At 38.7% G+C, this 16,584-nt stretch overlaps 1 protein-coding gene across 1 annotated transcript in view; it reads right to left on the reverse strand.

The window, feature by feature from the left end:
* The window catches only part of LOC142057390 (dipeptidyl peptidase 4-like), a 41,057-nt gene that overhangs the window by 19,834 nt on the left and 4,639 nt on the right, over positions 1–16,584 (reverse strand). Inside the window, exons 3-12 of the mRNA XM_075093310.1 lie at positions 12,581–12,679; positions 11,917–12,011; positions 11,727–11,801; positions 9,885–9,937; positions 9,714–9,786; positions 8,438–8,558; positions 7,854–8,014; positions 5,922–6,022; positions 2,303–2,438; positions 2,103–2,147 (exon numbers count right to left, since the gene is read on the reverse strand). Coding sequence (XP_074949411.1) covers positions 2,103–2,147; positions 2,303–2,438; positions 5,922–6,022; positions 7,854–8,014; positions 8,438–8,558; positions 9,714–9,786; positions 9,885–9,937; positions 11,727–11,801; positions 11,917–12,011; positions 12,581–12,679 — 959 coding nt within the window. The remainder of the gene's footprint in view (positions 1–2,102; positions 2,148–2,302; positions 2,439–5,921; positions 6,023–7,853; positions 8,015–8,437; positions 8,559–9,713; positions 9,787–9,884; positions 9,938–11,726; positions 11,802–11,916; positions 12,012–12,580; positions 12,680–16,584) is intronic.

The following is a 16,584-nucleotide window of genomic DNA, read 5'->3' on the forward strand; positions in this document are numbered from 1 at the left end:
GTAGGTGATCACTGGAACGATATTTTCATAAAGGAACTATCCATTTATCAATTGGGAGTGACAGAAATGAATGGATTCCTTCTACTGACTGTCATTTGGATGTGCTCCACATGGTAGAGAGAAAAACAGAGGAACAGAATTGAGCTGAATGAAATAAGTTATTTCTGTGATACACATCCAAAACATCTAAACGTCAATTAGCCAACTGACACAACACAATACCTCTGAGATGTTACATATGTTTTCGAAATAGTAAGTGAAAGAGAGAAGTGAGGTGACTTGCCTCCGGTCACTCAGTAAACAATGACAGACCTCGCATCTCCCTAACCCATGTGCTCCAGGTAATCCCTTCTTCCCTAGCAATATTTTTGCAAAAAATAACATGGCAAATATTTTGCAAGCTTCTCCCTTATCACAGTCTTGCTTTTTCAAAGTGTGACTTTCCTTCAACTCAACTGGCAAGCTCTAACTTAGCTCATGACCGGGAAGCCTTATGCAGTAACACAGGCTGTTCTGAGCATTCCTAGATTAAGTATAATTTCATCTTGATTTTTGAAAAAAAGAAAAAGCTATAGATACAAAGAGAAGTTTATGTCTATATTTTACACATATAGAACTTAAGTTTGTATATACACTTATATGAATTATATATACATATGTGTGTGTGTGTGTGTATACCTCTCATATGTATATATATAAAAAAAATCCTGTATCAGTCAAGTGTCATTTTATCATCCTTAAGTAGATAAGAATAAAAGAAAGGAATAAATATACCTTTCCTATCCCCTCTTCAATCCTCCCTACTTTCCACTCCCTTCTCAAATCCAGGAATCATACAGTGAGACTATCTTTTTCTTCCAGCAGCTCCTAAGATGTGGGTTGTCTCTTTAAAAGCAACAAAAAACCAACAACCTAGTTTAATGGCACAGACTTGCATTTTGCCCTCTCATTTTGCACAACTGTTTACAAAGTCTGCAGCTTGATCATCACATTGTCTAATTGTGAAGCCTTTGCTGCAGAGAAGCAAAATGTGTCAGCGTTAAGGCCTTCCTTTCCATATCAAATTTGACAGCAGGTGGGTTGATCTCTCATCTTCATACTGCGGATGATTTCATCCCTGCTGTTGCCTCCCTCTTTGCATTTCTTTAAACTTTCATTTTTGACTTCAAAAGTGAATTAGTGACTAAAGCATAATCAGTGTGTGGAAAATGCGGGAGTGGAAAGTGTACTCTGTGTTCTCATCAAAAACTCTGAAACTCATTTCTCCCTCCAAGTCTGAACTTTTGCATCTCTGCTTCACTTCCCCCAGATCTTCTGTGTAGTTCATTAGGTGCCTACTCTCTACCATGTACAAAAGGACTGAGAGGCAGCTTGGAAAGCATCATCCAGAGAGTAGCGATTGGTTTGGCAGAGCGTATGAAAATTTTAATCTGGTCAGTTATATGCATCTTGTCCCCAGTTCTCTCCAATGGATACTGGCGGGGGGGGGGGGGCGGGAGGTGAATAAATAAAACCCCAAGGAGAACCTGGAATGGTTTGCTGCAACCTGAAACACTAAAAGTTACTTTTGTCCTCTATGCTGTTCCTCCAATACGATTCAAAGGTTACAGGATACACTTCTTAATACATTTTATCACCTAGATAATTCTGGAGGTGGCAGGAAGACTGGAGAGCAGCCAAGCCAACAAAACTGACAACTCCCCCTGAACAAAGGGAATTCTGAATTCTGGCTCTTGCACGCCCCTACCTACCACTACTGAAGCGGTAGGGCAGAATTAAAAAGGAGCCTGGAAGGAGCACTCTACTTTTTGGCAAGCTGAACATGATGCATGGGTCACAGGGCCACAGTTACAGCTCCAGCCATGCTGCACTGCCAGCCCAGCCTGAGAGTTCAGAACCCAATACCCACAAAAGCTTAAAACTGGGAGCAGGGTGGCACAGCAGCTCTATCTGAGACATTTTTTCCCGTACATGTAAAATGCAACAAGTGAATAATCAGACCTGCGCACAGGAGGCACTGCAACCAGCAAGGGGCTCATATGAAATTTTCTTAAAAATCAGCGTTATCTAGCATGCGGCAGTTGTAGAAATTGAACACTCACTCTGCCAATCCAGCCAGTAGTACTTTCTTCGGTATGTTGTTTTTCCTAAGAAAGAAAAAACAAACAATCCCACAACAACTATGTTTATTTTACATCAGGCTATGTTTCTACAAAGATAAACATACAGCATACAGAGATACCCTACTCCTTTCTAGTTTCATTTATCCAGCATTGTGACTCTCCCACCTCATTTTTCTTACCTGTGGACATGACCAACTACCAGTAGTGCTTTCGAAGTCACAGACTGTGAGGACTGAAAAATTCTGAATTCTTCTGAGCCACTGCAGACATATCCTTTCATCTGTCACCCATGTTACAACACTCAAATAATGATCCCTGAAAACAGCAACAGCATTAGACATTTAAATTCCTCTCTGTAATAGCATACTATACAATAGCATTCAGCAATTCAATGAATGAGACTCATCTGGCTATTTTCATTTCAATCTACTCTTCAACAATAAACAATGATGCAAACCTAATTGTGCCGTTTTTTTTGTCAATTGTTTTTGGTGCTAGTAGATGCCTTGGTTATTTTCATTCATACCAGTTTGTATATACCCACTTCCAGAAAAACTGCAATTAAATTCTAACAGACAGATCATTATCCTCTAATGCATGAAACAATAGCTACTCCAGACTGTTCATAAATCTTGTACTATGTGCATCTAGAGGAAATTCTTCTGAATATTAAGTTCTATGGGTCTTAGATTTTGGAACTTTATCCTTAGGCTGCATGAGACTGGTTGCCTGTAAGCACTCTGAGTGATATATCGCTTTGTTCAATTTACTTCCATTCATTAGAATGGAGGGAGAGATCGTACCAAGAAGAGATATTACTATTTGAATATTTTACTTTCACCTTTGGAGTACCATCTTGTTGATACGAAGAATTGGAGTATCTGAAAAAAATATCATTTTAATGAATATTCCTGTATATTAGTTTTAAAAAGGCACCACATAAAATTCAAGTGGTTTTGTTTACCATTACGATCTGTTAGATGTACTTGTCTTTTCTTATTTTAGATCTCTCCTATCTCCTGAAGCATTATGAACTAAAATAAAACAAACCTCCCCTCCAAGGCAAGTATACATTTTTAACTGGAATTTGCACATTTGACTTAGTTCCAAGTTCATGTTCCCTTTTTCCCCAAAGTTAGTTAACTTTGTGTGGGAAGTTTTGTGATGAGAGTGAATATCTTCGTGATCATTTGTGCGGGGGGGGAGAGGGGGACAGAAAAAAGGAAAAAGAAAACACTACAATTAGTGTGGATGGATTAAAAATACATGCCAACGGGTTACTGACCACTTTCAGATCTATTTCTAGATTACAGTTTAGAAATCACATTTAAAGAAGGTCTATTTTCACATTCATATTTGACTGGGAAGTTGGTAGGTCATTTAATTGCTACTGTCACTGGCTTCATACAGTCTACTTTAGACCAATAATATTATAAAAGCACTCTGCAGGAGCTTGTTTGGGGAAAAAAATAAAAAAGAAACTGCCATTCTTCATGTACCTATAGTAGTGGTTTCCCTTGTTTTATGAAAGGGGAATTAGCCCCCCAGTTTTTGTTCCTTCAAAGTGAGAGAAGTTAATAACAATCCTGGAGACTATAAATCCTCCATCAGACAAGATGGACAGCATGAGTTAAAAACAACAACAAAAAAGATTTACTATTATAACATAATAAATATTTAAAAGTTATTTTTGAGACTAGGAATGCACCTTCAGTTTTAATCAGCCATAAAATTTTAACTAACCCATGAAATGTTAACCCAAGTATAGAGCACAGTAATTTTGCAATGCCCTTCCTCGTTTGCTGCTGAGAAGGGATATTCCTGCAATCGCTGTCTGGAGCTCTCTCCTCCAAAGGTGACTTATTAGGAAAGATAATTTCAGACAAGAAGCATCCACTGCCTTCGTCCTCCTGTTAGCCAACAGGAGCCCCCTGTACCCGTGATGCTAAAAGTGCTGTTTAAACGCTGTATGGATTTCTTGCTGGTCATTTGTGTCAGGTTTCAACTACCATCTTACGTGGCAAAGCAGTGCCATTCCAGGCTTTCGCAGCTTCCCTTGACAGAAAATAAATCTTCTCTGAAACAGGAGTGTGGTGTGCCCCCTTCAAATGTGGCGGTACAACTGCTGTGCATATAGCAAGCTCTGGATAGTCCTGCAACAGGCAACTATTTGCAGGGGCACTGCCCCTCGAAATCCCCACCCAGCAGGTGGGTTGAGCTATGCCACCAATTCAGACTTAGTTTTACTCAGAATTTAGCTCCAAGGAAGTAAAAATAGAATTATCTACCACAAAAATTAACCTTTCCTATCATACAGTGGTCTAAATATACATACTGTGCAAATATTCATTCCTTTGTGCTTCCAGGAGCAAAACTACCCAACAGCAACATTGCCTATCGCTTGCCTTTTCCTACTCAGGTACTTTTGCTCTTGCAAAATTCCTCAAGACTTGTTCTGGCCACCTCAATGTTTGCAGGACACATGCTGAGGCTTAACCATTATTTGGATCAGCCGTTGGGAGAAAGAGTAAGTTTCAATCCTTGCATTCATCATTCAATACTTGATTTATCTTTGTATTAATCCTGATCTACAGAGTGTTATATTCATTTAAAAATGGATTAAGTCCATATAACTCAAGGCCTGTGTTAGCCAGATGGGTACCAGGCTGGAAGACAGATGACAGTTATTCCCCCCAGGTCACACAGCAGCGTTGTTCAGCTTTCATTAGGCGTTAACAAAAGTTAAAACGTAACCCTAAGACACCACAGATCTTAACCAGAACTGACCAAAGCATAAAAGGGATCATAATTCTGAGGCGCTGAAGTTCTGGAGGCAAAACAGCACGCAACAGCTATGTAACACCTAGCTATTGCAGTGTTATTGTAGAGAAAGGATAGAGAACAACATATTCATAAAAACTTGCATATCTCAGTTACATAGAGATGTTAGTTACACTGTGGTGAGGACTGAAACGGAACAGCACTGATATTCCAGTTACAGCTTTTTGGCCACCACATAAAAAATGCTGGGTTTATGCAGTAGCTAACAGACCTCCTTTGCTCTTCCTGAAGTTTATCAGTGTAACCCGTGCTTCCATACCCATCATGTTTGTAAGTGCAAGCCTCTAAAAATTTCCACAATACTGTTAAAAAGAAAAAACAAAACCCAAGATCTGGGATACCAAATTCTGTGTGCATGCATTTTAAATCAGTTTAGCTGCTCTTTACAAAATACATTTATATCATGTTGTGCATTTCCAGTGGCATTTTGAGAAATACAATTTTCCATTTACTGTGAGAGGTGCTGGTTTTCACCACGTCTCCAAAGAAAACAAACATTTTAAGCATAAATCTGAAGACAACCATGATGCCTTGCCTTAGCAAGGAGACTTGCTTCCAGTGAAATAAAATCTTCACTTACCATTAAGGTTTTGTTTTGTGGTTCCTCCCCACCCCCCCCTCCAGTGAATTGGAATACATATATTATAATTTGATTATACCAAAACTTGCTCATATTAAAGTTGTACTGTGAAATGACTTCACCATAGTTAGACTCCACCGAATGTGATGAGCCAAGAACTTGTCACATTCTGAATATAACATACATGGAATATGCCATCTATATATAATCACTAGGAGGATAATCTCTGTGCAGATTTTCTCTGGTAAATCTTGTTGCTACCAGAGTGGCATGACTGGGAAAAACTGCCACATACACTGAATATAGGGTGGTCACACATAAAAGCTTCTCCTCTGCCACCGAAAGAAACAAGCAAACATTTAACCAAAATTGCTTACCCTGATTTTATTTCTGCAGGTGGAGAAATTTCAGCAGTTTGGAAAGGAGACAATTTGGTATCCAAAATAAAGAGTCGCACAGTTGGGTTTTTAGCTCCTGCCTAAAAATAAAATTTTTCATTGTGCTTTTGAAGAGAGAATATTCTTGGTGAAGTGTTTGAAACTATAGATGAAGAAATTACTACAGACAGTCAGGTAGAACCAGCCAACTTCAAATATGTGAAAAGACAAGTTCTCAAATGCAGTTCTTAAGATTGATACATAAATTATCCTTTGTATTTTTTTTTAATATGGTAATGTTAGTTATGTATTTCTAGATAAGAAAGACTACTACATTTAGAAACATTCCTAACTACACAGGGCTTGCTGTACCCAAAGCAGTATTTGACCGTATCTTTCTTGTCCCACATGCCACACACAGTATCTATCAGCGAATCAAGTCCATTGCTAACAGACAGACAAATGCTTCTTCATGGAAACCGATACCTTACATTAACTGATCATACAATAGCTGCCTACACAAAATCAAAGCTGTGACTGCAGCAGGTACTCCACTATTTTAATTGTTGTGCTACTAGGTACTGACAGCAATATAACTGTGTCAGTAAGGGCTTCTTCTCTGGAAGTACAAGTTAACTAGCTACGTCCTCATCATAACAGTTAAGTAGCTGTAGTCGACCCATCTCCAGAAGTCATCAATATTCCAAACAAAAGGGGTTTGTAATAACAGATGCAATTTAAGTTGGCAGTCCATTCCACACCTATGTCTCTTCACAGGTGCCACACTCAGGGCAGAGTCCCTGCAGCTGTCAGTGAGCCCAGCAGCTCGCTGTGAGCATCTGCGACCCCTCTGAGGGAAGCTCCAAGGGAACAGGCAAAGGCCATAAGCTCCTAAACCTTTGGGGAGGGTAGGGAGTGACTGGCCAGGGCTGCTGCAGAGAAAGCACAAAGAGGACAAGAGGGCAGCTTTTACACCAGACGAACAGCTCTGTCGGTTGAGCGCTCAGCTGACTCTATCAGCTGTTCTGCCCAAGTTAATCAAATAAGTGAAAACAACTTCCTGAGTTGGCCTGGCTTCAACCCATAGTATTCCTTCCCAGCAACGGGGATGCCCAGTATTGTGGTGGTGAGTATATTAGGGAGACCAGCAATGAGAACCATGTTTGTATTGCGATTCAGCAGTATAGCGCAATTGTTGTACTCAAATTTGTACTTGTATTGTGCCTTAAGTGCATTGCTGCGTTGCTCTGCTAAATCAAAATCCCATGTAACGTCAAATAACTTCACACAGGTAAATCTTGTATTAAACGTTAGACCCTCCACATGTGGAGTATCTAAAAGAACCTGTTTGGAGCATATTAGTATTAGACTCTTGACTCTCACACCATTTAGTCCAGTGCCAACCGTGCCATGAGCCATGGGCACAAAGTCATGTGGAGAGAAAGGGGGAGGAGGAGGAGCAGCTTCATGCACTAAAGGCTTCACTCACACATAAAACTGAAAGAGCTTTAGGTGTGGGCAAAGAAAGTCCATCAGCAGATTACTCCCCTCATCCCAACACAGGACGCATCCAACAACTAAAAATGCTATATTAATTGAAGTTTTCATTCATACAACCCTAACACAAAGCCAAATGCTTTGTACCAACTTCAATTTTCTAAGAGTTTTTTTTTTTACCTAAACATCTACTTGCCATCTCAAAATTTTCTGGTGAAACAACAAAACCTTAAATCACACTTTTTTTTTCTTTTTGATTTCCCCTGGAGATAATAAAATACTTTAACATTGCCAGATGCTGTTGATTTCAGAAAGAGTAATCACAGCAAGCTGTTGAGGAGAGACAGACAATATTTTCATTAGCAGAAACTGGTTAAATGAGACTACTCTCTTAATGAAACTGCAGAGCAGCCATGTTTAATAAATAACACAGACCTTGGGATATGGGATTCTGATGGTCTTTGGATACTGCAAGGTGTCGTCAGAATAAAAAGAATACTCTATAAGAGGAACTTCCGTATCATTAAATGCTGCATATGCCACAAAATTGCCATTTGGAGACCACCACAGAGCAAAATGGGTGCCAAACATTTCCTCTGAAAGAGATGAAAACGTTTAAGTTATAATAGATAAGTTGGCTCTTCTAGGTACTGTTCTCATTAGTTTTTAAATAGGATTTTTTTTTAATTGAAGTTCAGATACCAAAGTGCAGACTGTTTGTCAGGATTCTGAAATGAGATTTTAGATCAATATTTATAATCTATCATATGAAGCTAATTCACACACTACGATTCCCAGTGACATGCTGCAAGTTAGAACTCATTTCTGTTCTTAGATCCTCACACTAGCCAGGTATTAAACTCAGGCAAGGATGCATGCTTCTGTTAAAATACAGACTTAGATTATTTTGAACTTTTCAATTATAAGAAATGAGATAACAGTTATAATAAAACAATTACAATAAAGCAACAGAAGTTTTTACCTCATAACTATATCAAGTATATTTTGCTTTGCATTACCTTCATAAACCCAATCTGGTATTCCGTTGAAAATTTTATTTTCTTCTCCATTTTCAGTGATTTTCACATAATCTGCTGTTGGTGAAGCTTTTATATAAACATTATTATTCCAAACAAATGCCTGCAAAACATCATTGTGATTACAATTACTGTTAGAGTAAATTCTACATCCTTCCTTTGCCTCACCCAGTAGGAAATTTTTACATCAGATGACAAAAACTGTCTTTGAAAGTTGCATTTCAAACATCAAACTGATACTTAACAAACTTGAATTACTAATGCAAATCACATGTAGCAACGTAACTTCAGGCCTAGATGCAAAACGCAATCAACTATGATACATGACATGATTACTGTATCAAGTGTTGAAAACCTAGCTATTCATTTTCTGTTGAAAACCAAGCTTCATTAGGACTTGTTTTTCACTGATTTGTCTTTCAAAGAAAACTATCAGGACTTTGGTAAAACATTGATGGGGGTCTCAGCATTGCTAATAGACCTGCAAAGATGATGCATTTATTCACAAATGCTCAGAACTCTGCTGGTTTTTGACACCTGCCTGCCTCTCTAATCACCCTCATTTTTTTCTCCAACAACTGAACAACAGAGTTTTATTCCAGAGCTTTGCTCTGTGATGCTGAAAGCTCTTTTCAACATCCTTTCCTTCTGTGGCTGGGCTCTAGAATCCCTATACTACAAGCAATAAGAATAAATAAACACCATATTCTCCTGTGATAGCTCTTTAGTCAGATCCAATGCTTACCATAGGGAATGCACAAGCCTTGCAAACACAGTGTCTGCCACCATTGCCATGGACTGGGGAGGAGAGGAGGAAGAAGAGGACAGTGGGAAAGAGTACAAGGAAGATTTTGATCCCCTAATCCCTGTTACATGCATCCATCAACATTTCATTGCTTACGGCGTAATAAGGAGATAAAAATCGCAGTGGTAAGTTGACAATTGTAATGCTGCTGCCTTTGAAAGGGATAAGCTATTGTCTGCAACTGTAAAAACATGAAGCTCCTGTGCGTCTGTACATTATATGACTACTGGGGCCACTAGTACTTTCAGGAATGCCTTTTCGTTAAAGAACAGAACAAAACACACAGAGGGATTTTGGAGTCTTCCCAGCAACAGGAGTCAATTTGGAAACTAGTTCAGCTACTTTATCTATCAGCATGAAAGTCCCAAAACCTCAAGGGTACATACAGTTTGAGCTTCTATGTCATGTGTGCAAAAACAACTGTTCATGTAAGTTTCACTTATTTTTACTAACCAGTTTGTGACCAACAGGTGACCAGGATATATATTGTATATCAGTAGGTAGTAGCTTGTCATCTAAGGTGGAACTGGAAAAACAAAACCAAAATGCAGCTAAGAGAAATCTGTGAAATACCATTTCATTGCAAAATAATGTTAAACTATGTCTCGTGCAAAAATTACTGACCTGCTATTGAAATCATAGATGTGATATGAAGCTGTATAGGAATGCCTCCACAACTGCAAAAGAATTATTTAAGAAAATCAATTTCGTAAGAATTCACATCTCTTACAGTTTGAATTAGCTCTGAAACCCTCCTCACGCTTTTGCTTAAGACAGACAGAACGCGATGAACGTACAACGGTAACAAATCTGTGCAAGGTTTAAGAAAAGGCTAAAGAATCACCACCCCTCTGGAGTCATCTCTTAAATACTATGACAGAGGCCACTGACTGCTTAAGGACAGAGAAACAGAGGTCAGAGATGCTGCAGATTTTCAGAAATCCTTGTAGCTACATGACAGATTATCATAGCTATGCACAGTTAATCCTCCTCCTTCTGCCTTACTGGCACACTTGCTGTTTTCTGTCTCATTTTCCATGCTGTATTATTTAACTTGGCATCTCATTGTTCAGTAGTCCTCAGTAGTCCCAGCAGTATTTCTGTAGCAAGGCCACCTTGGAACAGGAGGAACACCCCCATTCATATTCTCACAGAAATAAACCCTTTCTTTCAGAAACCTACCTCTTGAAGTCTGTATCAATCTGTGAGCACTTACAGAGAGAAAGATGATGATACTGCAGACACATTTAGATGTATGCACAATTTGGGGCTGAAGAGATTTGATTTAGCCCATGTTGTTGACATGCTACAATAATGCTACCTTCTATGATGGTTCTTGAAGGTTTGTATGAAGATATAAAACAATAACTTAGTACTACACAACCAGATGGCTATTACATAAGAAGTGTCTACATCCTCATGATTCATTTTGTTACTCTGTTTTCTTGCAATAAAGATTAATAATAACATAACTTTCGATCACTATTATATAAAGGTTAAAGAATCTTGCTTCAGCATTAAAATAAAATTAACTCTTATGACTGCAACAAATAAAATACTACAGAGCAATAAATCATGAGTAGAGAGGATGCCTAGGGTGGGTGGAAAAATATAAGGCCTTTTGTGGCCACTAATGATGCAGCTGTAAGTCAAATGATTCTGAACAATTCAGAAAGACAAGAGGTAACTGGCTTAGTAGTACCTAGCACGGAAGCTAAAACTGCAAAATAAGCAATGACTGAGAGCATGGGTTGTGGCTGGTGCAGTGTGACAGGAATTCTTGGGCCGCAAAGCCACAACACGTACGCAGAGCTCAGAGACACAGTGGTACAGGTTTTCATGCCAGCTGGCATAAACGTGGGTTGACCTTTGTTGCATGGTTCAGCACTGAGCCAGGCTGAGGCATTATGCTAGAGGTTTTTCCCATGCTTCCTGACAGTAGGGAACAAGGACACCCAAGTCCACTCCAAGCGCAGAAGGACAGCTTTCTCTTATAAGCACATGTTGCTTTTCATTCACCTCAGTTTTAAATTCTTACGTCCTAACACCACAATGTAATAGCAACATATATACATAGCATATATGTACAAGTGTATCTACTCATCACTTCTTACCCACACAGCTCCTTGGGCAGTCACGCCTATCTACTCCTCTGGCTTGTCTCCCCAGATCAACTGTCAAGCCTCACTCTCGTTGTTATATCTCTCCATCCACTTTTTATCCAGCTTCTTTTCTCAGGCCGTCATCTCTTCTGCCAAGCTCACAGACAACACCAGTCTCTCTCCTCCTGTCTGCTCAAATTCACCATTCCCCTGCAGGCACCCATCTCATTCATCCATCCTCCTGCATTTCCCTCACAATCTCTCAGCCTCTACCGTCCCTACTTTCAAGGCCACCTTCTTGCTCAGTTGTTCCCAAACCTTTATTTCCCAGTTTCATCCTCAGAGAAGTAAAGTGCACTTGTACCTTTGTATAGCTGTACTGCAGAAGAGCAAACTTCTGGTCAGGAGACAGTATAACTGTGGTTGCCTTGTATTTATCCTGTCAACAAAGGGCAAAAGGAACACTTTAAGCACTCATTCCAAATGTGCAGAACAAAATATTAAATTAAATACCTTTCCCAATGTCTGTATATATTATATATAAGTCAACGTACTAATATTGTATTCTCCAAGATTACTGAGGATGTTCCGGTGCCAGCATCGACACGTAGCACGCTCCCATTAGCTGTTTTGTGCAGATACTGATTTCCTAGAAGAACAAGAGAGCTGCTAATAAACAAGTAAAATGCTCATCAGTTACTTCTCTTTTCTCCTCGTTTTCAAGCAGGAAATAAAATTCAAAGATCTGGTCAATGTTGTGTTTCCCACTTCGGTAATGAAGGGATGGTTATAGCACAAGAACATTCACAAAGTGTAGTCCTGGCTCACAGCCTCTGCCTTCTGACATCTCTTTCCCTTGGGGCAGTAGGCTTATTCAAAAGGAAAAGCGCTCTGTATCCTCCTGTTCCCTGATAGCCTGATGCACAGGAAGCTGACACACTTCAGAGTATAACATGTTTCTACAAAAAAGATGGACGTAAGTATGTTCTTTTAGCAGTAGGAGAATACAGCTTGCCATGAACATGACCTTGCATCTCGGGGAGGGGGGGGGGTTTGAAATCACAACTCTTTGACCTATGCACCTTTCTATAATGGCATCATTAAATAATTTAACCTTTTTTTTTTTCAGGGTACAGCAGTCACCTCAGCATGAGGATACGTGTTTACTGAAGGCAGTACATTTTCTTGACATTCTTGCTGTACGTAGGAATGAATTACCTGAAATCCACTGCAAATTATGTGTTCTGTACTTATAGTCATTGTTCAAGTAATTCTGTAGAGTGTATGTTCTTCGTGAATCAGGCTCAGAGGTGCTTTCTGAAAGAGAGAGACAGAAAAGAGATTTTGATGTTGCTGCATATTGTTCCATGCCAGCTTCTTAACCTGACCACTAAAATAAGTGGGGTTTTTTGTTGCTTGTTACTGATGTGTTTCAGCTAACCAGCTCTAAAGTACTAGCAGTGAGAAGGCACCAAAGCTTTACTGCAAGATAAATTCAGCAAGCATAAACCAAAGGAGTACCAGTGAGATCACTCAACAAACTCATGCAAAAATTACAGATGCCTTTTCTCTGCTGGTATTTTACTTTAAGGTATACAAGAGCTGTTATCTTTTGAGTAAATGAAAATACCTTTTTCACAGTGACAAAAATAAACAGAAGGCTTCTGGCCCTCTTATCTCAAGAAACACATACTTGTAGTCCTCAAAAATTGAACAGAAATTATCTTAGTGCCTTTCCCCCTATGCTCACTCTGGGAACTTCGCTGCAGAGCTGACTGCTAATATTGGCATCAGACATCAATTGTGGGTGGATCATGCAAAGCAGAGACGTACATGCTTATGTTTGAGAGTGGTGGATGTGCAAGGTTGTCCAGATGAATGAAATGTGGCATCCATGTGAGCAGATGTACAGACCTTGAAAGATACCCTAAAATTTAAGTGGCTGCTGTACTTTATCACATATTCTGTAATAGTTGTGTTCCTGTTCATGAACCCTTCAATTGTGAATCATCCGCTTATCATTAAACTCAAATTTCAGAAATGTCTCAAATAAAAAAATCTGAGGATCAGTACAATTTTCAGGGAAGAGATAATTAAAAAAAATTAAATCACAAATGCTTACTGATAATCTTATGATGAAACAACTGGTTAAATAATTATCCTGCTCTGGATGTGTTTTTCACCAAGGCATCTTAAATTTGCTGTGACATTACTATTTTGACTGCAAAATTAAAGCCAAGTAACTCGGTTACTATGAAAAGACTAAGCGAAACTTTGAACCCAGTTAAGGTAATGAGTTTGGTCATCAGCTCCAGTGTACTGCAGTCAACTTTTACAAAAAATACTCTGTCTTACTGGCTGCGGTGCACAAGCTACTCTTTCCAAAGTCTGAAAGGTTCAAATAATAATAAGAAAAAAAATTGGTTTGTGAGTCTTTGTGGTCTTTTTCCTCTGAAAGCAATGACTACAAGTTTTAAATTCAGGTGTGCATTTCTCTCCCTGCTTCCTCCCCTGCCTTTTTTTTTTAATTAATGGAAGCCTAAAAACTACCCGCGTACAACTCTACACACTGAAAAGGAAGCAATTTCTATCTCAACTGGCTACGTCATTCCTTTTTTATTATTACCAGTACAAATCAAAAGACCTAGGATAAAAACAATTGATAAAACTGCTCAAGTACAGATGCGGTGACCTATCAGCCAAGATAATAATTTGCCCCAATCAATTCTGAAAATCTCAGTCTTTCAGATACTTTTAAACAGACAGCCTCTTTTTTCATTATGCTGAAGAAGAAAAAGAGCACAAAATCTTTGGGGACAGACACACACACACAAAAGCACCTCACAATAATTTTGCAGGTTATCTTTCTGCAGGTTAAATACATGTGACATCTGGAACACAACAGGAAGATATTTACATCAGCTATTTCAGTTTTACTCTTATTTCCAAACAATAAGCACATTGCATATATACAGCACAGACTGTACAGCCATTGCTGCAATAAAAGTCAAGATCTATAACAAACAACAATTTCAGTCTAAGATGCCCAGCAAAGTTTAAAAAAATTGCTTGCTTGATTCTATCTGGAGTTTAACTGTTCTAAAAATTTACTAGGATGGATGCCTTGCTCATGAAGTTCCTGCGATAATATTAGTTTCTCAGGTTAATTATTCTGTATTAACTGAATATTTAATTTGATGGATTATGAACAAGTGTGCATTTGATATTCATGCACAGTTGTCTAGTTGGGAATATCACTTCTCTCCTTCCTAATTGAGAAAGTGTCATTTTCAATTAGAGGGGCTTCTGAAAGCAACAAAATTCTGTCTTGGAAAAGGAGGAGCAATTTAAGACAGGTGGCTGACGAACAGGTTTAGGGATTTTTCCAAACTGATGAATGTTTTCCCCCACTGGTGACATACATATTTTGCTGAGGTCTCATTACTAAAAATCAGGCCACTATTAAGATTTGTTGGCTGTGTATAAAATTAAAATTTCATTTTCTGTCAACACCTTCCACATAGTAACTGAATATGAAAACATACGCCAAGCTGTAAGGGTATAGCCATAAAAGTTCTACTTGAAGTATTTTCTTAATTTGTGAGATAGGCCACTACCAGTATATTCTTACTTATCCACATTATGCCACCAACCAAAGATACTCCACATACGTTGAATTCTGCATTTTGGTTCTTCGTGTTCAGATTCCATTTGGAAAAAAGTGTCAAACAGGTTTATTTTGACAAAATAAAGTAGTTGTTGACATTCAAGAGCATTTTATTGGCTTTGAAGATTGGATACAGGTCAATGTATGTTCATATTTTAGCAAAACAGCTTCTTTCACTCTTAGGTTCCTCAGAGAGGCTGTGAAGTCTGAATTTTTTTCTTGCTATTTTTCTTTCTTGACTATTCCAGATACAGACTTTGTTTTCTAAATTCCAAATGACTAGCTTTTCATCTCTACCCTATTCTCACCCCCAGCAGCACATACATATTCCCACCATCATAATGACACACTGGAAATATTTACACCATAATACCCCTGTTACAACAGCAAAAACTTAAGTAAGTCCTTCTGGGAAGAAGGCTCTTAATCTTTTATGTAAGTGGTACTCATATGAAGTTGATAAACAATTTCAATTTTGGGTTTTTTTTAATATGTCACCCTTTCTCAAGGGAAAAATTGAGTCAATTTCTGTAGGTGTAAGGTATAAAGTAAACAAGAAGTTAATTATTGTGTATGGTTTATGGTATGACACATCACCATACCAAAATCTAAAGCTGTTGACAAATTACATTTGGTATATGTATTGTTTATTCCTCAGTGTCAAGGCACATTTTACTTATTTCCATATGTAATAAAAAAGAGCAAGAAATTATGTAACCAACTTAAGAGAGATGGAAAACTATAAAACCAGTAATAACAGATGCTTTACTGCATGTTCACCACTACCAAGAGAGACCTGGAAGAGCCACAACAAGGGAAAGACGAGTACAAGCATGACGCTCAGCAATAATGAGAAAGAAAGGGATAGAGAAACTACAAAAATCAGGAAAGGTGAATGACTATTGCCATTTTTAAGTGACAGCAAAATGAGAGCGAGAAGGATCTGCAATCTAAGAATGTAATTCAGGAGCAGCATGAGAAATGCAAGAAGGGAAACCTGACTGATTCAGTAGTTAGTCAGAAAAGTAAGTGACATTTCAGGCTATTTTTTCCAAACCTTCCTTCTTCCCTGTTTCTCTTCCAACATGTGTAAAAAAGTACTCAGAAACCTTCCCCCCTACACACAAGCCTCCAGTTACTACCTGAGTTATGTGACAATTAGAGCCCAGAAATGGATTTCCAGCAAGGAATAAAGTAAAAATGTCTCTGCTGGGTCAGGCCAAAGGTTCACTTAACCCAGAATCCCATCTGATCCCCAGTGGCCGATACTGACCATCCTGGAGAGACCATAACCAATGGGTGGGCACAGTGACACTTCCCAGGGCAGTTCACCCAGACATCTGGATAAACTGCTGGAGTCTTCCCCAGAGGGAGGTAATCATTAACTTTGTAATCAAAGCTCTGCAGTCCCTCTCAAATTTGCCCCATCTCATGCCAAGCAAGGAAATAAAAATAGTGAAGTGTCCCACAGATAGCAATCCACTGCTGATGATTTTTTTTTAAATATGTTACATTGCTCAACATTTGAATTAAGGTAGATAACCAAGTTAAATGA

This window comes from Phalacrocorax aristotelis, chromosome 5 (genome assembly GCF_949628215.1).
Source record: "Phalacrocorax aristotelis chromosome 5, bGulAri2.1, whole genome shotgun sequence".
NCBI lineage: Eukaryota > Metazoa > Chordata > Aves > Suliformes > Phalacrocoracidae > Phalacrocorax > Phalacrocorax aristotelis.